Here is a 23,421-nt window from a genome sequence, read left to right on the forward strand (position 1 = left end):
CAGCCTAGTGGCTTTCAGCCTAGTGGCTTTCAGCCTAGTGGCTTTCAGCCTAGTGGCTTTCGGCTTAGTGGTTTTCGACCTAGTGGCATTCGTCCAAATGGCCCTACACCTCCGAAGTGAGCTCAAACTGATCTGACCTAATTCAATACTTTCCAAAGCGAGCCAAAACTTTCCCGATATGATCTAACATTTTCTGAAATTCTGAAGTCCAAATTTTTAATGAATTGATTCAACAATTTCCAAAGTACGGAATTGGTTGAAAATCTATTTGGTTCCATGGTTTCATGTTATAATATTTATGATGAGCTCAGTATAAGGGTGAAGTGAACTAAATAATTTCTTTCCGTTTCCCATACATTTTCCATTACAAATTTTAAAGCAATCCTGCATATCCAGATCGTAACCAAATTCGTTTAAATTTAGCACATTTATTTTGGGACCTCAATGGAGTTGTGATCCGCCATAAATTCCTGACACACGCTAATGTAGCTATTTGTGTACATTGTTTTTGACACGTAGGATGGAGATCTTATTTCTCTTGGAATATTTAAAATTTAGGAAAAAATCATCTTTGGATTTTCCTTAGAATCATCTAAAATTTCCACGTAGTTCATCGTGGGAGTGGATTCTCTCTGGTTTTCTAAAATAATTGTCTCTGCTCTCTAAGAATTTTGAACCGTTAGCTTTACTGAGCCGATAATTCATTGTTTAATAAGAAAAAACGTACACTGAAGTCTTTTTTTACACGGTTTTTTTTTACGCGGTTTTTTTTACACGGTTTTTTTACACGGTTTTCCACGATTTACACGGTACGTTTTTAACGATTTCTCGACAACGATACAACCTATCGACTTGATTCCAATCACATTATCCGTTTCAAGCTATTTGTAATCGAATGGCATACTTAAAAAAAATCACAATTTTTAGTGTAAATACAGAAATTTTTAAAATATGTCTATATGGACCATATCATGCTTTAATTACAAATGGCATCAAAATCCGATTTTTTAAAAACATTTAAGCATGCGAAAAATCAAAATCTCGTAGGTTTTTTTTTACACGGTTTTTTTTACACGGTTTTTTTTACACGGTTTTTTTTTTACACGGACCGTATCCCCCGTGTAAAAAAAGACCTGAGTTTATTGTCTAGTTCAGTGATCTTTATGGCAGTTCAAGTAAGTTCAGAGAAGCGCTGATAACTGCAGGAAAGTCTTGTCTTTAATATAAGTTTAAAGATCTTGAAGAATTAGTTTTTTTGGCTTTTCAATCGTCAAGAAATAGCTATGATTACAGTTTAATCATCGCCAAGATCTAATCAGGGCTTGTTTTAGTTCAAAATCGTAGCGCTTTTTACGCTCAACGAAAGGCGGTACAAATTTATATACCCTGACGAAGACAAGTCCAAAAACCGAAACGTCGGACGTAAAACATCCTAGCATTTTGATCAACAATTAAACTAAAAAGCCAACATTAGTATTTTTAAGTTTTATGGCGAGCCGATTGTAGACATCCTGTACCCTAGTTTTAATTAGAGGTATTATTACTCACAATTATGTAAGGAAGCGTTTGGTTTTGAGGTGGGTCGTTCGCAAATTTGAAAAAAAATAAGTGAGTAATCAGTTCTTAATTTACTATGACTGCACTGGTCGTAAATTGTTCAAAGAATACTTAGTTGAATAGCTTTAGGGTATCATTCGCGAAATATTTGGCCTTATGGCATACGCACACGGCCTTGTTCCTTTTGGCCTAGTGGTTTTGGTCTAGTGGCTTTCAGCCTAGTGCCTTTCAGCTTAGTGGATTTCAGCCTAGTGGATTTCAGCCTAGTGGTTTTCAGTGTGATGACTTTCGGCTTAGTGGTTTTCGACCTAGTGGTTTTCAGCCTAGTGGCTTTCAGCCTAGTGGCTTTCAGCCTAGTGGCTTTCAGCCTAGTGGCTTTCAGCCTAGTGGCTTTCAGCCTAGTGGCTTTCAGCCTAGTGGCTTTCAGCCTAGTGGCTTTCAGCCTAGTGGCTTTCAGCCTAGTGACTTTCAGCTTAGTGGCTTTCAGCCTAGTGGCTTTCAGCCTAGTGGCTTTCAGCCTAGTGGCTTTCAGCCTAGTAGCTTTCAGCCTAGTGGCTTTCAGCCTAGTGGCTTTCAGCCTAGTGGCTTTCAGCCTAGTGGCTTTCAGCCTAGTGGCTTTCAGCCTAGTGGCTTTCGGCTTAGTGGTTTTCGACCTAGTGGCATTCGTCCAAATGGCCCTACACCTCCGAAGTGAGCTCAAACTGATCTGACCTAATTCAATACTTTCCAAAGCGAGCCAAAACTTTCCCGATATGATCTAACATTTTCTGAAATTCTGAAGTCCAAATTTTTAATGAATTGATTCAACAATTTCCAAAGTACGGAATTGGTTGAAAATCTATTTGGTTCCATGGTTTCATGTTATAATATTTATGATGAGCTCAGTATAAGGGTGAAGTGAACTAAATAATTTCTTTCCGTTTCCCATACATTTTCCATTACAAATTTTAAAGCAATCCTGCATATCCAGATCGTAACCAAATTCGTTTAAATTTAGCACATTTATTTTGGGACCTCAATGGAGTTGTGATCCGCCATAAATTCCTGACACACGCTAATGTAGCTATTTGTGTACATTGTTTTTGACACGTAGGATGGAGATCTTATTTCTCTTGGAATATTTAAAATTTAGGAAAAAATCATCTTTGGATTTTCCTTAGAATCATCTAAAATTTCCACGTAGTTCATCGTGGGAGTGGATTCTCTCTGGTTTTCTAAAATAATTGTCTCTGCTCTCTAAGAATTCTCTACAGAAAACTCCTCTACAATTCTCTTTCAATTCAAAATAATTCACGCAAAACTACCATGGAATTCCCATCAGAATGCTTAGAGAATTCTCCTACTTGCTAAGGAAATATTTTGCTTATCCAGTCTAAATTTTGTTCAGGATTCTCTTGAGATGTTCCTAAAAAATTCTTGATATCCTCCCTTGGAACTTTGCCTTGGTACTATAATCAGAATCCCTTCAGAATACCCTGGATAATTGTTTTTAAATTATAACCAGAATTTCCATTGAATTATCTGCAGAACATTGAATTTCGTTGTAACTCTCATTAGAATTCTTTTGGATTAGTCCGACTAATTCGTGAGAAATTATCGTCATATTCGCTTTGCTGACGAATTTCCTTTGAGCTCTCTGCAGAATTAAATTTGGATTCCCTGCAGAGTTCTCTTTGAATTATTCTTATAAGATAATTTGAATTCTTCAAAGTAACCTTGTAGCTTGAGTCAGAATTTTTTAGAAATTCTCCTCAGAATTCCTTTGAAATTATTTTCCCAGCAAAGCGCAAACAGTCAGATCTTGATACACTATTCCCAACCTGCCAATCAGGAAATTGTCAAAAACGGACGGAGTTAGTCTAAACCGCCATCCGGCTACACCGAAATCTGGCGAAAATTTGTGGAGTGAACCGCAAGATCACCCAGGATCTCCAAGGTAAAGAGTGCCTTTGTTCGAGATTGTGCTAAAAAGTGGGATCATCAACGAGTAACGTCCAATGTGGTAGGCCAAGAAACGGTCTAAAGATGTTCAAAAAGCAGAAGAAATCAGAATGGAGTCTAAAACAGGTCGGCATCTCTCGAATAGTTATATGATCTAATGTTGTGTCGAAAATCGCCGTAACATATGAACCAAGTAACAAGTTTTATCGAGGTTTTAAAACATTCTACAGGTCTAAATCATAGTCTACAGAACCCTCATAAATGGTTCACCCTATTAAACTAATATAATTCTCTAAAACAATCGATTCGTGTCGATCGCTGCAAACACGAGTGTTAACTCCATTTGTCTGCGCTTCCTATACGAGTCAAAACGTTAGGCCTGATCAATCTCGGATATACCTCTTTCCGAACTTTCAATCATCTCTCTCAGCGCAGTTTGCCTGCAATTCACATACCCATCGTGCATTACGCCTGCCATTGATAATTTTTTCAATTAAAGCATGAATTTTTAATCGGTAAAAATCCAGCTACTGCTTTCGTGTTACAGCACTGAGTGGATAGAATGCTTTACCCGAGTGCCATCAATAAATCATACGTGGAATTAAAATGCCCACGGACAACCCTACTTGCGTTCGCCGGCCGTGGGGATCGCTTAACGAGTACCTGTCCGTACCGCCGCACAACATAACCGAATCAATTATTTCATTTTCATTCGGGATGGGGAGGTGATTCAGTGATTGATTGCTCAGCACCTACCGAAACCCATGGACTGCGTCCACGCTCAACAGTAACAATGCAACACGGATTTTTAAATTGCAACAATGCCAACAATCACAGCAATAATGACGGGTGGCGATAGCAGATTTTTACCTGAATTTCATCCACACCGACCGGTTGGTTCAAGTTTGATAAATTTCGATATTGCCTGCATAGTTCGAGTGAGCCCTTAACTGACAGTTTCATTGCCTGTCGTAACACGAGCGACGGCGCGGTTGGCTCGTTAGAGGTTCCATTCGCAAGAATGGTCGATATTATTTAATTATAATTGGTTTTCATGTGAGAAAAAGACCCACATTGTACCAGCGCCACGTGATGGCGACGGTTGGGGGCCATTGTTCCAAGCGCCAAGCCACCCGCCGTTTCGAACGCTAACAATGCAGTTCAAACATAATTGAGTCAATTACCTGAGAATGAAATAATGGTGTTGACTTGCACTGGAAGCACTGGTTCTCCATCGGTGGCGATGACTGTGAGGCCGTGTCCTTCGATGGTGACTTGGGCCGGGCAAACGGAGGCAAAGGCATTGATCATACGGAATCGGTAACGTCTGCCCGGGGTGATGGTGAAGATTTCCAGCGGAGTGTTGGTCATGAAACCGGTGTTGGGATCACGGAACTGTCCCTTGCCGTTGATGAGCAGAGATTCGGGATCCTGACCGGTGTTGACGGCCAGACGACCTGGGTACCGTTCGGCGGCATCTTCATGGAGCCAATCGCTTACCAACATGATGTGGGTGGTCAGATCGAAGTCGTACAGGTGCGAGTTGGGGTCACGGGACGGTGGCTGGCGAACGACGATGCTACCGTAAATACCATCAAGTTTCTGGAGACCAGTGTGAGCGTGCCAGAAGTGCGTACCTGCATTACCAGTCCATTGATATCTGAGGAGGAGAGAAGATGGGATTATAGTACGAAAACAACGATCAATAAGAGGGATAACCCTTACCTGAAGGTATTTCCCTGCTGGATGGGGCATTGCGTCACAAATGGTACACCATCGTAGTACTGTGTTCCTCGCTGCCAGATTCCGTGCCAGTGAATGGTCAACTCCATACCTTCCATGTGGTTCTCGACATCGATCACAACTCGATCGTTCTCGCACACCTGAATACTCGGCCCGGGGATCATACGGTTGATGGTCAGGATACCTCGCTCGACACCATCGGCCAACACGCACTGACAGTGGCTCCATACTGTGTTGGTGGCATTTGGGGTACACACCTGACAGGCACTGTAAGGGAAAAGGAAATTTTGTAACGATCGCTGAAACTCCACCCGAGAAAGTCAACTCACGCTCCCAGGACGGTGTAGTACTCGGCGGTGAAGTGATAATAGCAAATCCTCGGTGGTTCTCCTTCGCGGCAAGCTCGGGCACACTCATCCGGGGCGGACAAACTTGGATTGCGTCTCAGTTCGGCGGTGGCACTGCTACTGAAGTCCAAATGGCGGAATGGTGATCGTGAGTTTGCATTGGCAATTGATGGAAATCCACTTGACAGGGACGTCGGGGAAGGCACACGTGATTGCGACAGAGGCGATGCCTGTGGACTACCCTTGGCCAACGCTGGATGTGTCTGTACCAGTCCGTGTGTGGCCTGGTAGTAGTTCTTCGCTGATGGCACCGTGTCAGCGACGTGTGATGACCACCAGGACGAAGCTGGAGTCTGATCGGCGGCTGGTTTATCATCTGTGTGAAAATGAAACAATGCGGAAAGAGAGTGATTAGTGCCTGTCTGCTGAAAGTCCATTCTAATCATATCCAAAGGTAAGGCGTAACTGTGAGTGAAAAGGAATCATGTTATCGCAATGACGACCAGTTTGTTAATTAGTTGCTACCAGGTGTAATTAGTGGGTTCGAATCACACATCACAAGGGAGCATTCAGTCGGTCACAATGCATGGAGGCCCGTTTGCCATCCACGACAAGTGGCCCAGATGTGTAGAGTATGCTCGAATCGTCTCAGGAAATGTGAGCTGCTTAGTCATTCCTATTCAAATCGATCGTTGAATGAAGTGTTTTGAGGCAAATGTAGGGTGGCACAAGGGGCGGCCTGAGGGGGTTTAATTGTAGATACCTTTTACAATCTATTACGGCAGTGTGCCATTTGTCAGCCAACTGGCCGGCCGTGTATGCATGCTCTTGCTTGCGAAAGGAAAATGGTTGTAAGGGCGGTATGCGCCAAGTTTAATGGAAATTGGAAATCTGTTAAAACATGAACTTTCCATGATCGGTAGTGAGTTTATGTTTATACTTTTACTTTTTTTATGAGTGCTACAAGATACTTATTAATAAGTGATTTCTTACTCAAAGTAAGCATCTCACAGTCATATACAGTCTTATACACTACGATTTGGACTTTAATTGCTTCAAAACTTAATTAAAACACAGAAACTCAAAGTTTATCTTTGTTGCTACGATCTATTAACAATTCGTTCTTAGGTTTCGATCCTGGTTAGTGACTTCTTCAGGGTAAAAATAATCAATACAATTTGTGTCCCCTGAAGAAGGCACTATTCAGTTCTGAAACGTAGGGACGAATTGTAATAATCCTAGTTCTAATTAGAGTATTCGCAATACTGCACAGTTGCAGCCCACAGATTGCCCAATCCAACAGTCGAACTCTTCAGCACAGTCTTTTCATTAAATTCAGGGATAGATTTAACATTGGGGAAAGGGTTTACATGTTGGTCTATAGATCGTCTGGATCTATCGATAAAAATCATTAAGGTGGTACGCAGACTTTTAAGATGGATTTCAGGCATTTTTTATATCAGTTTCAGATATATTCGATAGCAAGCTAAATAAATGTCAACACGCTACACAGATTTCTCTTACATCCAATGTAAGGTTGGATGATTTTTTAGACGCAATGCCTGTTGGGGAAACAAATTTTCTTCAAAAAAAGAAATAGGCTAACATAAAAATTACAAAATTATTTTCATAATTTTCCGGTGACCACATTACAGAATTTGTTCATGTCGCGAACCATTGCAAATTGTTCTTATGCAAATCTGTAATAATTTTAGTTACATGGAATAGAAAAAGGGACCCAAAATTTCCTGAAATTTATTTAAGGTCTTTCCATTGAAGTAGCTGATTTCAATTCTGATATGGACCTCCTTTTGAAGTACATATGCTAAATTTGCATCTAGGTTGCTGGATCTGATGGTGTTAACTGTTATTGTCTTTAATTTTTACCTGCTGACCTTTGAACACGATGCAAGCTAAACTAATGTCAATTGGGTTGTTTAACTTTGAAAAATATACCGATTTTTATACATCATCTGATAGAGCTTTGTTTTCTGAGCACAACGATATTTTTAACGATCCCGTAGACATTCATCTCGATTTTTAAATCAAGATTTAAATTTTTGATCGTTGACACTAAATCTATTCGTTGACAGCTCGCTCCCATACAAAGTCCCACCAAGAGGCGCTAAGATGGTTATTTTTGCTAATGTAATTGTACTTATTTAAAATAGTTCCAGTGCACCAAAATTGATGAAATTTTGTTTATCGGTTCCATTTTTAATGCAGATAACGAATATGTACCTCAATACCCCTAAACAACCCAATTGACAAGAATTGGTCATTTTTCTAGGCAAAGGAGTTTTTCCGTCCAATCCAATAACCCAGACAATCATATTGTATGTATATCAACATTGTTTTTGCAATATATAGAAGCATATATACCAACAAACAAATCATATCCTAAGTAACATTCAAAGTTTTATCGAGGTTTTAATGTATGCTTCAACTCTGTTTTATGGTCTACAACCTAATACATACACATTAATGCCTAAACGTCCATAAGAGGCTTCATATGTGTAACTTTATTTATTTTTTATCCAATTAATTCGTAGTACTGAATTACGATACAAAAATGATAAATCAAATAAGGTATTAGTCAGAAATCATAATGAAAAATTTTTTTTTTTTGAGTAAATCGTTGAAATCGTTGTATGGATGTACGGTTCAATCTGTGGATTGCCAACATTATCTAAAAGATGTCAGTGCCTTACAAACGCCAAAGATGTTTAATTTTTTTTATCTAGTTCGTTTATTTGGAAGGCTCAATCGCGTTAGCTTTACGGAGCCGATAATTCATTGTACATTGTTTTTAACAAGATTTACTTATTTCTATGCCTAGTAGGAGCTGGGCCGAATACTCGTGGCATACCCGAGGTTAGAAGGGTACATTGCGAAGGATAGGATCAGGGGAGGAGCTTGGAGCGTGGGGTTTCGTTGTCTCATCAGAGCGTTGTCGCCAGGATGAATGGTAGTGCGGTTCTAGATTCGTCTGAAGTTCAACTGGCTATGGTGACCAGTGGGCGACGATGAAACTGATCGAGACGGAGGGACAAGACAAACAGAAATAAAATAGCATTTAAATAACAAATGGACTGAAAATTTATACTAACCAAAAAAACGGTTTGACTTTTTTTTTTGGCCCAAAAATTGCTTTAGCGACGGTTGTATGACAACTATGAACATGAGCATTATTTGTATAATAAACTATGAGCACATCCGAAGAACAGTGAAGTCCGACCGCAACGCGGTCCGCAAGAAAATAGTTTCCCTAGAAGCCCTTCAATTTAGTGAAGAGGAAGAAAGTGCTGAGTGGTTGCGATGATGCGCGTTGTTGTCGGCCAAATGTTGTAAAGGATCGTGATCGGATTTACCGGGAAATACCGATTGGAGCTTATGGCCATTAAGGACAGGTAAGTAGTTGGTCCATCAAGGTAAGATAAATTAATAAACATATAAAGTATCCGTTCGATTTTGGCAACACGTCCTCAGTATATTTAAACTGTTTGTGCTCTGCAGTTATATTATTAAATTCTGTTTAATAATTTTCTTAGATTTTCAGTAAAATTGTGGAGCTTTAAACGTCACCTGCAGGCCTGTTCTGCGAGTAGTATGGCTCTCTGTCGCTAGTAGGGTGACGGTGGTCGCCTCGTGTGAGGTGACTTTTCATTTGATTGCACGGAGAGTCACCCCACTAGTGCGTGACTTTTGTTGACTCATTGGTGGTGGAGATTCGCACGACTCGCGGAATAGGTCAGATGATAAGATTTGCATTTATTAAAGATTTTGAAAAGCTAAGAAGGCAAAATTGTGTTGACAAAATCTAACGGGTAATGCCGATATAAATATATATATATACACACATTAAATGCAAAGGGGAGGGATGGGACCACCAGGGCACCGGATTGAAGCGATTTGGATGGGGAGAGTGGAATTGCCAACTCCCTGTCATTAAAATTTCGTGAATTGACGGCGGGCTCTTCTCCCCACTCATTGGGACGTTCCCTCGTATGATGGCTTGTTCTACATCGGGCGATTCTCCTGATCCCGCGGATTGCGCGTAAGTGTATCTGCTTACGGGTCCGCCCCTCCGTTTTTGGCCCTTCTTACAATGGTAAATTGAATACAACCAGGTATCGTACTTGATCAAGTCATACTTGGAGGATGATCCACTGTCTAATGGCTGTGCCTTGCAACAATGAGTGGTATCCTTTACATACATACATACAAAAATTGCTTTAGCGACGGCAAAAACAAAGCTCCAAAAATAAAAAAAATTGGAGACAAACAGCCAAAATCGTCCTAAAACCGATGAAACAATTCCAAAAACATTTTTAAATCAGGAAAATTGATTCTGCATGGAAAAATAGCCTGAATACTTTCAACATAGTAAAGTGTAAAGAAGTTTAGTCAACATAATTCCATGAAGCATTACATCGGGAGCATGAACGTCTTAAAAGATTATTTTTTTTAATTTTCCTATATATACATGTCTTTACTAATCATAAAGAGTGGGGCGTTCCACTTTACGGCCCTTCATACAGCGACATGATGACAATTTGGGATTGAAAGATTTCTTAGAGATTACGACCGTCATACATTGTTTTATTTCAGCAAACAAAACGGCCAACAGACTAGCAGAGCACCAAAACTTAATTGTTATCGGCAACACCGTGTACGTGTATCCATTATCCTCAACTCCTTACTACCACAAATTGTTGTAACACTAATAGGAGGTCTTCCTAAAGTAATTGTCGTATTTTAGCCTTTGGTTGCAGTATTTACAGATTGAACTAATCATATATGCGAAAAGATACATTTTTAATTTTTCAGTAGCATGATATGACGACCCAACATCATAGTCGAAATTGTTAAGTGAGACATAACTGCATTGCTCATACAACATTCATATTTTATTATGCACCAAATAACAAATAACGCTGGGATTGGGAGGGACCATCAGGGCACCCAATTGAAGCGATTTTGACTGGGAGAGTGGGAATGACAACTCCCTGTTGATAAAATTTGGTGGATAAAAGGCGAGCTCTTCTCCCCACTCAGTGGGACAACTTCCTGTTTGGGGGCTCGTCTTTTTGACCAATTGTGCGATCATGTTGCTGGAAAGAGATTCTTTACTGTCCCGTAGATTCGTATAGGCATATTTGTCTATCGATCCACCCAATCTTTTTTGGCCCTTCATACAGCGACATGTTGAGAACAATCAGAGGCTATTTAGCTTGGTCAAACATCCTGGAAAGACCGGAAACCATTTCCAAGGTAGTCAGTAGAATATTGGAAGATACATCCAGTAGAATTAAAAATAACACCCCTCAGCATAAGCCCATGTATCACGAATTAACGGAAATTTGTATAAGTGGCTATTTTGTTCAATTAATTTTTTGACAAGGCTTAATTGTGTTAGCTTTGCGGAGCTGTAATTCGATGTTTATTAACAATATTTCTAATGAATAAAGTCAAGGTGCATGGGGTGAATTGTCTACGTCATCATTGAATTGGTGAATGAACGTTAAAAAAGCCCTACACTGGTTGGTAAGTGCTCTGAATGTCGAAAAGTGAAAGGACGATTGAGCGGACAACTGAAACGAAACACAAAAAAGGACTATAGACGAAGTGCATGGATGGATTTGAGTTCACTCACTTGAGAAAAGTGACACAAGCTGCGGGCAGGGTTGCTTCCACTCACTTGCTATAAAATCACATTTTTCGGAATTATGCAATCATTACATGATATAATGATATGCTGTACTTGTAAGTAACAAGAAGAGTGTTTAAAGTATGTGTTTGACTCATGAAACCTGTCAATTTTGCTTTCAGAGCGTCACAATAAGCGATCTTATGATTCGTGAGCGTTCACTCAGAGTGAGCACTCACGAGTCGTAAAATTGCTGATTATGACGCACTGAAAGCAATATTGACAGATTTTATGTGTCAAACACATACTTCACGTCGTCATCTAATTCTGAATAACATTTTTTTATAGCAAGTGAGTGGAAGTAACCCTGGCTGCGGGAAATGTTTACATATCATGAACATTAAATGTTCACGAATAATGAATAATGAACGTTTAGTGTTTATGATTAGTAAACATTGCCCGCAGCTCGTGTCACTTTTTCTCGAGTAAGTGAACTCAAATCCATTCGTGCACTCGTCTATCTTGGGAGAATGATGAGAGGCCTGTCCAGTGTCTGTATTTATCATTTACCATCACACACAAGAAGAAGCGCTTTAAACCAGTGTAAATAAATTGCGTTTGTTTTGAAAATCTTCGCTGTCATGTACGAGCTAAATGAACAAATGAGTTCACTATTCATCAACGAATACGCTTTAGTTGATATTCACCAGTGTTTGATTGTTCAACCCAAAATTGTCAAAATCAGAAGCGATCCTCATATGCAAAATAATCAAATTCTTTTTGGACAATATAATTATTGTGAATATTGTCGACCCCAGTGCCTAAAAGCTCGATATTATCGTCAATTCAGCAAGAGGTAATACTTTTTTATCGATATTTGTGCAAACACCCAACACGACACGTTCTTCAGTGCCATATTTGGCGATATACCAAGATTAAGGCGAATATTAATATTGACAACAACACAGGCGATAATGAACATCCACCCAAAAAATAAAAACAAATGTTGACTTCGATACTCAGAGGTTGCCTTGATCAAGAAAATGTTGTTATGTCAAAATTCAAATCCATGCAGGTAGTTGGTCTGTCTGTTATGATTGTCTTCAATTTCAGCTAAGTTGAGTGTAGAAGAAATGATTTTTTATCAGCACTGGGGCTACAATTGGAAAAACTAATAAAAACTCCTAAGTTCTCAAATCTATCCGTTTTGGAAAATTGTAAATCAACTTCATATCATATCATATTCATATTCGATATTGCGGCTACCCAGAACGTCTCTAACGGGTGCAGCAGGTTGTTTTCCTCGGGCCCTAAAGGATTCACTCATCTCATATCTGGCAAAAAATTAATTTCCTGGAAGAAACTTTTATGAGAAAGTCAGAAGAATCTTCCAAAAGGAAGTCAACATAAAGTTCGAAGACACTTTCGGGGGAAGCCAGAATATTTTCTGATGGATGTCGGATGAAATTTCCGATGGAAAATTGAACGGCAGAATCTTTTGGGTGAAGTCAGTTGAAACTTCGGAAGTCGGTTATGTTTTCAAACGGAAACCAGAATGACTCATCTCAGAAACTTCAGTTGTATATCGGACATATTTTCCAGTGGGAGTTGCGAGGAATTTTCTATGCAAATAAGACAATTTTCCGGAGGAATTTACTAGAAATTGCATTGAGTGATTAAAGAGAGAAGGATTAGTAATTTCCTAGAAGATTTCTGGATGAAGAGATAAGTGCTATTTGGCTGCTTAGTAACTGTGAAATCAGCATCAATAGAATGCAGAAAAGAAATATAAGAAATTATTAAATTTGGGTCGCGGGGAATAAATTATTTAAAAAAATAGTTTTATTCGGCTCCGTAAAGTTTTTAAAAATACTTGAGCCTAATTAAATAAATTTATTTTGGGGGTGGGGGTTTGTGTTGGCTCTCTTAGCCTTTAATGAGCTGCTAAAACGAAGATTTAGCGCTACTATCCGACGTTCCCATAGTATATTTCATCTTCATCTGGGATTTCTATTATTGGCTTTGATTTAGTTTTTGAACCATTTTGAAAAAAAAATTTCTGTTGTGTAGTGTTAGGAAACTAACAGAGGCTTCGTTATGTTGTTGTATGTTCTACATTTGGCTGGCTATGATGATGACGTTGTACTACGGCTAACGGTTTAATTGTAAAAGTGACAGTTTAATTTGTAATCAGACTTTTATCACATTTTTAACTTACTGCATGTCACATTCTTAACTTAAAATGGCTAAAAAACTATAGCAAATTCCGTTTTAGAAATCCGAGATGAAGATGAAATACATCATCGAAACCTCGGATTCGTCGAAGCTGCTTATTGAAGAGACTGCGAGAGCCAGAAAATCAATATTTTAAGATCGTCAAAACGACATGAAATATGAACTTTAAAATGTCAAAATGACTACAAAAACACCAGAATTTCCCTAAAACTAAGTGATTCAAAGCAATATTGAAAACCAAAATCGCATACATGGAATTGAAATCCCTAAATGGTTTTGAAGCACTGAAATTTCCTGGGCTTTTGCTGACTAATTACCTCTCACACTGCATGTCAGCCTGTTTCTTCGGAAAACTCAACCGGTGCATCATGATGGTGCTTACCCTGGGAAATGCAAAATAGGTAAGCTGCTGGCCGGGTCTGGTTTCACTTGACTGGGTTCTGAGAGAGCATAGTCGTGTACCATTGCATCGGTGGGTTATTGATCACACATATGGAGCCTCCGTCGACTGGTGCATGCTTGCATGTGTGTTGGGTTGCATCTGCATAGATTTGAATAGTTGCTCGTCGTTCGTCGAATGCACCTCTTAGAAGCAACAGCAAATCGGGCATCGTGTGGATGCAATTGATTATGGTTCCCACGTATGGTTATTTATAGTAACGGCAATGGCACCGTCAACAATAATAATAGCAAGAAGCAGAGTTGTTTGCGGAGTGCACTGCAACCGATGTCTAACCAACTGCGCTCCGAAGCCGGTTGATGGTGCAGTGGAGTGTAGGTATTACAACTGTATCGACCTCCTCCGGTGGGACTGCGTTTTTCTCATGTGGATACCTTCAGGTTTGTGTCACATTCGCCTGGCAAAATTGATATTTGCATAACAATGGCCAGTTGCTTCATTGATTTGGGTTCCATTTAGGTGAGGGTACGGGGGTGAACATTATTGATGATACTTCTACCCAAAACGTTTAGAGTTGTGAAAAATGACCCACTGTTTTGACGTTTCCGGTGAGCTATTACGATTGTCAACAGGTGTAGACCATTCCCTTCATGTGTGTCGCCCATTTGTAGAACACGGATTTGCATATGATTTACGATGACAGAAACAGAACTTGAATCAATAATGGGGACAATTGTCTTATCTTCTTAGACTGATCTACAAGCGGATTAGAAATGGAAACTCCGGTTCGCTGTCGAAGCCGGATTTAATTCATTGTTTGAATTACGAAATTGGAGTTGAGTTAATCTAGATGGAAAAGGTTCTGTTGTTTACTGGCAGCTTGAGAGCTGGGCATCATGTGGGTTAGTCATCGGCCAATAGAACACGCGGTGAGACTTTACTGGAAGTAGAATTTATTGCGGTTCGTTAGTGAAGGTACGAGAACGGGCGTCACGCCAATCACACGACGGAATGGGTACCTACTTCCCGAAGTCTGATCCGAGATTGGTAGTTGCAGCTGGGGCTACGTATTGAATGCCCCCAGGGTTGAATGCATGGAGGCATGGGCGGTGCCGGGGCTTAGGTGTGTGTTTGTGTGTGCCGATGATAGTTTATAATAATTGTTATTGCATTAAGTTATTTTCAATGCATTAATTGCTCTTGGCTCGTGATTTACAAGGTGGCTGCGTGTAGTTGCGAATTGGCCGGTCGCCGTCGTCGTCGGTAGGCTGATTGATGGAATCGGAAGGCGAAGTCGTGAGAACGAACGACTACTACCGGGGGATTAATTAATTCATAGGGATCTGGTACTAGCTCGGTGTTTAATAAGATGTTGTTTGGAAGTGGTTTTGTGCTGCTAATTAGTGTCACCAATTTGGATTTTCGATATCGTTTGATGTTTGATTGACACTCCTGGTGCCGGTATTTCAAACGAAGGAATTATGAAGATTTATTGGAGAATTCCATTTGGAGTCTGATTAATCGTAGGATTTTATATTTATGATGTACAAACTAAATTCAGCTAAACGACATTATTCGTGGACTTTGGACCAAGGCCAATCATTTTTGAGAATGTCTCTACAAATTTGATGGGGTCTAAGATTCGATGACTTGAAAAGAGTGATCTTTTGATGATTTTTGTTTAGGAGGAGAAGCGATAGCCTGGATGGACCTTTGCTAATATACATCCGAATACCACGAAACTGGTTCCAGGTGGAACATATTCAGCTTTCTCATCTAAATGTGCCGTTTGACCTTCCGATTTTCATGATTTTTTGAACAGAGGTATTGTGGCATCATACCAAAGTCCGATGAATAGAACAGATCACATCAGAATGCCTTGAATCCAGTTCCAGTTGGGACCCAATAGAGACACTTTCTTTTTCTCATATAAATGTGCCGTTCAACACATGGCTTCACATACAGAGGTGTATACTTACTTATCAGGCTAAGGCCTTGTTGTCCTCTGCTGTCCGAAGAAGTCGTCTCCGCTCTACTCGATCCATGGCCACACTTCGTCAGCCTCCTAGTCTGCGAAGGGTCCGCAAGTCGCCTTCTACTTGGTCGATCCACCTTGCCCACTGCGCGACTCTTCTTGTTCTTTCTGTTGGGTCGCTTTCTAGAACCATTTTCACTGGGTCGTTGTGCGGCATTCTTACGACGTGCCCAGCCCACCGTAGTCGCCCAATTTTTGCAATGTGGACGATGGATGGTTCTCCCAGTAGCTGGTGCTATTCGTGGTTCGTTCGCCTCCTCCACGTTCCGTCATCCATCTGCACTCCACCGTAGATGGTACGCAACACCTTCCGTTCGAGAGCACCCTTGATCCTCCACGAGCATAGTCCAGGTCTCGTGGCTGTAGAGGACCACCGGTCTAATTAGCGTCTTGTAGACAGTCAACTTCGTGCGGCGGCGAATTTTATTCAACCGGAACGTCCTCCGGAGTCCAAACAGTCCAAAGTAGTTAGGCACGATTTCCTGCCATAAAGTGTCTTTGAATTTCTCTGCTGGTATCATGTTCGGTGGTCACCAGTGAGCCCAAGTATACGAACTCATCGAGCACCTCGATTTCGTCACCGTCAATCTGAACTCGGGGTGGGAGGCTAACATTGTCTTGCCTAGAACCTCTTCCTTTCAAGTATTTTATCTTTGATGCGTTGATGGCAAGTCCAATCCGCCTAGCTTCAGATGTACGTTTCCGCCATCGGCTCAAAGCTCCGTGCCAGAGGTGTATGACATTATGCTTAGATCCAATGCAAGGCCAGACCACATCCGGATGCTTCAAACCGGTTCCAGAAGGATCCCAATGAGGACACTTTATAGAAGCGTTTTTGCACTATGCCAAGCTTTGATGGATGGATCAAACCACATCTGGATAAATCTTTTAGATTTGTCGAACCTCTTAACGGAATCCTTTTATGAAGAGCTTTGAGTGTGTTGGTTTATTTCCTTTAAATTCCGTTATAATTGCTTATCTTTTGACAGATACGCGTATTTCGTCTACTATTTGCAGACTTCATCAGTGCCAAGTACTCAACAGTGCCAAGTGGTGTTGAGTACTTGACACTGATGAAGTCTGCAAGTAGTAGACGGAATACGCGTATCTGTCATACGATAAGCAATTATAACGGAATTTAAAGGAAATAAACCAACCATCTGGATACCTCAAAACCGGTAGTTACATTCAGTTTCTCATCCAAATTTCCCGTTCAATATGTCTCACAGCTCAAGTTAGAAACTGGTCACTTCCCTGGAGTCATTCGAGGATAAGATTTGAACTCGTGACTTTGGCGAAAATGATGATTTGATGTGTAGCATGACAGGTGTTGACGCAAGTCAGAAAATGTGCCACCGTAACACGGGAGAAGTTAATCACTACACCGTTCAATTTTCGTTTCTCAACTGGATTGGGAGAAGGAAAAGCCTTTGAAATTGTTTTATATGTTTTGAAGTTGAATGAATTGAGATCCGAGAGAAATTTTTGAGAATCCGAACTAAGAAGAATCTTCAAGACTGTAAAATTTAATTAAAATTTCAAAACAGCCTCATAGCTCATCAGATTCAAAAGCACGAAAATTTTATAAAGCTAAAGCTAAAGAAAATAATCAAAAACTTCCTTAGAAAAAAAAATAATCCAAACTTGGAGAAATTTTCAAAATTCTGGAACGAAGGTTCAGATGTCGGACCTTGAAGTTTTTCCCAGATCCCAGATTTGAAAAGAGATATCAAAATAATAGACCACGAAAACATTTCAAGGTTCTTTGGGTTGAAGAATTCTGGCATTTCATGAGAATTTCTGATGAATTTTGAGGCAAACGTAAAGGGAATTCTCAGCATAATTCCACAGAAAATCTTATAAGTATTCCATTTTAGTTTAGAGGAGAACTTCAAGCGAAATCTATGGAATGTTTCCTCTAAGAAATACTGAGAACCTTAAGATAAATGCTTTGGAGATTTTTAAGGCAGATCTGAGAAGAGTCCTTGGATAGGTTAGGTCCATAGGTTCAACTTTATGCTATGATGACTTAAAAAAAATAGCAAGCGAATTTTCTTTAGAAAATTAGAAAAAAATGACTTTATTGGATTTTTGGTATCTTATTCAAATATTTTTAGAAAAATAGAAACGTAATTATATCTTTCGGAGCGGTAAACTTCTGCTTTATTTTAATTCTAAGGAGAATTACAAGGTGAGATGAAAATTCAAAAGATTATTTTAACATAATTAGCAAATATGTGAATAATTCCAATGGAATTCAGTTAGCATTCTAAGAGAATAGGAGAAATTCGAAGGAACATTTAAGTATGATTCCTCGGGTCTTTCAGGAGAAAACTTAGGGAATGTCAAGGATCATTAAATAGGAATTGTGAGGAGAATGACAGATGAATTTTTAGGAGATTTTCAAAAGATAATTCCAAGGGAGATCTGACTACAATTTCAGGAGAATTATGAGGAGAATTCGATGGAAGTTATGATGATAGTTCCATAATAATTCTAAGGTGTATTTCATAGCCATTCTGAAGAGCTTTCCAAGAAAATTTGTAGGAGAGCCTGATAGATATTCCAAGGAGTATGCCAATGCAATTCCTATGAGAATTTTATGGAAGCTTAAAGTGGAATTTAATAAGAAATCTGAATTATATTTTAATGAATTCAGGAACAGTATCCGATCGTAATTTAAGGAATAATTCCATTGAAGTTTTGAAGGAATACTAAGAAAATGCTGAGAAGAATATCCATAGAATCAGATGATTAGAAATTCAAAGTAAATTGCAGAGTGAATTTTAAGAGAATATGAGGCATTCAAAGAAACATTTAAGTATGGATCCACGGGTATTTCAGCAGAAATCCTTGGGATTGTCAAGGATCATTGAATAGGAATTTCTAGAGTGTTGGTCTGAAAAAATCTAAATGAAAATGCTGAACTTTTCTGCATTGCTAATTTAAATTCAATCAAATGTCTTACACTTCTAAGCATTAGAATTTTTGAATCTCTACGGTACTGGATTTTTTTTAAATATCTGAGATGTAAAAACAATTTCTAAATTTAAACACATTTACAATTGCAGACTTAAAGAATGTTTTTCAAGACTCTAAGACTATCCATTATTTTTCGTAGTAGATTTATCATCCTTTGAAATATGATCAGATCATTCGAGACAAAGTTGGAATTTTCTGGCCGTTTTAGTGGTTTTATGGCTATTTTAACGTTGACAATCTTTTAAAATGTGTGTACGTCTTTGGAGTTTTGACATTTTAAAGGTTATTTCGGTGGTTTTATGATTATTTTGAGGGTTTTCAGAGTGTTAAAATAGCTATCATAGCATTTCTGTGATTCAATGCCATTTTTTCGTAATTTTTTCGCTGCAAGTTGACCAAGAGTCGTGTTTTGAGAAGCTAACCTGAATAGTTTTAAGGTGGGTCACGAGCTTATCGACTTGCTCCAAGTGGTTTTTTCCTTGATTAGTTTTCCGTCGATATTGTTTTCCGTACTGAGTTTCAATGCAACCGACGCAAGGGAGGCAGCTCCCACACCTGGACCCTACCTATCGACCCATCAACTCATGGATCGGTGACCAACGGCTTTTCTTCCCTTCTGAAGAAAGCCGTGATTCGAGATTTTATGCCTCAGATAATCCCGGCCGCGCCAACTGAAATTGAGCCAAGGCCTTTTGGGGGTGAGAAGCATTCACGCTTACCACTACACCACCGGCGCTGCTAAGTCTCCAAGTGGTTTGCAATAGGCAAACATTTGAGAACCAGTGATGTAGTGAGAAGTGTTCAGTGAATGCAACTTTTGTCCAATTGTCTTTTATTTGTGAGTCTCTGATTAATGGGAGAATTCACAATTATATGATGTCTTTAAAAACAAATATTTCATGTGTAAAAAGAAGTTGATCCAGCATCAGTCGCGCACGGAACCCCTTTGGATACGATTGTGTTTGTTCTCTGTTTTGTGCGTGCGTTCGCTTTCATAGTTTTCGGCTGCATTTGCCGGATTAGCGTTGGCACTCTGCCTCCCGGACGGTTATACGTGTGTGAGTGGTGGTTTTCACGCTTTCCGAGAAGTTTTAGAATCGGGAAAGAAAACATGATTCATCATGTTTGCAAAATTGCAAGCATCAGAAGGTTTGGCGCTGCGTGGTTTGATTGTTTCTCTCGGACCAGAAATTTGTGGCATCGTGAGTGAAAATTTTAATTTCAGTTTATGCGCTGCAAGGTGCGTGAAAGAGCTTGACACGATCGGTGTTGAGTAAGAAATTTTTTTTCGAATGAAATTGATATCGAAAGTGTACCAAAAGTGCTTCTGAACGTGTTTCGCAGTTGGGTGTGGTGAAATTCGCGGTTGTTTTCAGTGAAAATTCCGTATCACCGAGCTCCCTTTTTTTTTTGCCGTTCGACGACATCGGGAATGCGCTCCCGGATATATTGATTTGGTGAGTACGTTCCAGTTGAGGATTGTTCTTGTACATTTCTCGATTGCATTTTCGAGGGGACGTGTCTGCTTTTGTGGGCAGTGCGTTTGATGGTCGGTTTGGTAGTATCCTTTTAAATATAATGTCTAATGTCCAAATAACCTCGATTTTCGGTCTATTGATTCAATACTTTAGTATTATATTTTCAAAACATACAATGATGCATTATGTCATTTCATGGCACATAAAACAAAAAGTGTGTGTATAGGACCCAATAATCTAGGTTATTTGTATTTTGTAAAACATCTTTATTTTTTTATTTTATTACATATTTTATATACATTATATATTACATGATTATATATAAATTCATAATGTAAATTACAATAAATACTGGGACGGGAGGGAGCATCAGGGCATTATTGAAGTTGTAACTGGACAATGGAGTCGAGTGCCAACCGGAGTCTAGGAGGGAATGTGTACTGTCATTTTAGATAATTACATTTCACTCCAACAGTTGCAATGAATTTGACGCGCTCTTCTTAAACAAATCATCCCGTGGAAAGCTTAACATGCATTGCGAATTTCGTTATTCATTTTGTTGGATCATATTGTTGGAAGGAGATTCTCTTATTCCCGCGGGTTTCGCGTAAGTGCCTCTGCTTACGGGCCCGTCCAACCCTTTTTAGCCCTTCATACAGCAGTATGTTGAATTCAGAATGATGACGGAATTTGATCTTGCTGTTGAGTGGAGCCGCATGCAGGGCAAGACCCAAGCTAGGATGGTGGCTACTTACATACATACATACAAAAAGAAGTTGATCCAGCATGATAAAAAGGACTCACACGGAATCAAATGAACTTCATGAATTCAATTGAATTGTTAAGTACAGATAGGTATCGTTGTTTGAGGATGGAGTTTTAGCTGGTATTAATTTTTCCCAAGCAGTCTAATCTTTGGTAGTAATAATACTGGCCGCAAATGGTATAATTTTTATCAAAACCCCGGGTTAAGGAATCCAGAAAGAATACCGGCTTAAACTCCATCCAAAAAATCGGTACAGTTTAATAAGAATTTAAGTCTAATAAAATGGCCAAGTAAAAGAAAACAATAGGGGTATTCACTGCATCGTAAACATTCTTTTAAGTAATTTACTAGGTTCATAAGTTAATCTTCTGTTGCCCAGAATGATTTACAGAATCCACTGTACAGGTTGTAAAACTTATTTAACTACAAGCAATACAATAAAGAACACCAACAATTCACATATTTCAAGCTGCCATCCGTAACTACCACATAAATCACATCCCAGAAACAACAAGGCTGGCAATAGTGCTCGAATAAGGAACGAAAAATCCGTACCGCTTCAGCTTTGGTCTTGAATCCGGAATTTTCCACCCTCCGTCCTTCCACCCTCCATCCTTCCCACCAAGTGAAGACTTCAGAAGTGACGATTTATCGACGGAAAGCTTCTGTTCCTTTCAAGGCTGTTTTGTTTTCCCCTTTCCTTTTATTATACCAACCAAATCCCTGCACACCTGCACCTTAGCACGTATAGTAGCTACTGATTGAAGCTGTTGCTGTGCTAAAAATAAACTTTTCTGCTCTCAAACTCCCTGTCGCCCCTCAAGCCAAAATCCAAATATGCAGGTGAATATGCATTATCTCTCATTTTTTTTCAGCTTCCACACCATCCTTCCGGGGATTCCTCAGGGCCAGCTGGGTGGGTGGATGGGTGAATGATATTTCCATATCGACATATGTACACCCACACATATTGCACACATTCGGAACGGGAATGAAATATTGCCGCAGATTGGGTTTCCGATCGTTCGTTAGACTTTCGAGTAAATATGTGTTTTGGTAGTTCGGGCTTTTTTTTCTCCAGTCAAGGCTCAGATAGCGGTGGGGGAGGGGGTATGCAAAGTTTAGCATATTTGACATTTGACTGCCAGAATATGCCACTGCTGGCACGACACTACCACACCAGGTATTATTGGTTTATTAGCATATCAATGCCGAATCCAGGTATGATTCTTCCGGATAACGTGCCATTTTGCGTTTTCGTTTTCCAAGCTGCGTGTGATACGCGGTGTGGTGGTTAAAGTGAATATTAATTATAATTTGTGTGTTGGTGTGATTATGTTTGATTCCGGACCGGTGGAGTTACAGGTTGGGACAGATGTGTTTTTTGGGTCAACCTAAACGGAAGTATAACCAGAAAATTACTGTTCGTGTGAAATTGAATCCAATGATTCATTCTCCATAGAACGGACAATAGAGAGTTCTTAATAGCCAGGCGTTGGGTTGGAAATGTCAGGGACAAAACTGACGTACCGCTTCCAGCAAACAGGGGCAATTTGCATGATTTCAAGGCGTGGCAGTGGGGTTTAACTCCTACAACTGTGGCAGTTTCAAACGTAGGAAATTATTAATTATTTGCTATTAATGGCGATAAGTGGTCAATATTAGTTGTTGGCTGCTGGGCAGGTTGTAAATGCATACATAACACGACCTGGCAATCTAATCCGAGGGAGTTCGGGGGATGTATTCTGAGAACTTTGAGAATAGAAGTGGATTTTAAGGGATCTCGAATGTGCCAGGTAGGGCTAGGCTGGGTTTTCAAGGTGGGTTAGGATAGGCAAATTACCCAGACAATATCGGATATTTCTCGGACTTTCTTGATAGCTTCCAGGTGTAGTTATGTTTTCGAGATTTTCAACACATAGAAAGTGTTCCATATTATTTGAACTAGTAGAAAGGTCCTCTGGACTTGGCGTAGTATTTAAGAGTTCTCTGTATTTTTTGTTCACCCCGAATAGAAGAACATTTATATGAACTTTGGAAGATGAAGATTCAGATTTTGAAGTTTCGTAAGAAATCGAGCATTCACATTTTAACGGATTTTTCCTTGCTTCAAACATGCGCAGTTGTTTCGTGTTTTACGTGAGTCTTGGCACCATGCATAAAACTTACTATAACCATCAGTTATCAGTTATCAAGTATGATGTGATTTATTTATCATCATCTACCAATGCAAAAGTGATTGTCTGAAAGAGTTGTCGTGCATTCAGAGCATCTAATGTAAAATTAG

At 39.6% G+C, this 23,421-nt stretch overlaps 1 protein-coding gene across 1 annotated transcript in view; it reads right to left on the reverse strand.

The window, feature by feature from the left end:
* The window catches only part of stw (straw), a 377,295-nt gene that overhangs the window by 23,435 nt on the left and 330,439 nt on the right, over positions 1 to 23,421 (reverse strand). The window contains exons 2-4 of the mRNA XM_065233904.1: positions 5,571 to 5,964; positions 5,224 to 5,508; positions 4,683 to 5,158 (exon numbers count right to left, since the gene is read on the reverse strand). Coding sequence (XP_065089976.1) covers positions 4,683 to 5,158; positions 5,224 to 5,508; positions 5,571 to 5,964 — 1,155 coding nt within the window. The remainder of the gene's footprint in view (positions 1 to 4,682; positions 5,159 to 5,223; positions 5,509 to 5,570; positions 5,965 to 23,421) is intronic.

Source organism: Ochlerotatus camptorhynchus, unplaced genomic scaffold (assembly GCF_037179485.1).
Source record: "Ochlerotatus camptorhynchus isolate MF236.1 unplaced genomic scaffold, CSIRO-AGI_Acam_v1.1 ptg000423l, whole genome shotgun sequence".
Classification (NCBI taxonomy): Eukaryota; Metazoa; Arthropoda; class Insecta; order Diptera; family Culicidae; genus Ochlerotatus; species Ochlerotatus camptorhynchus.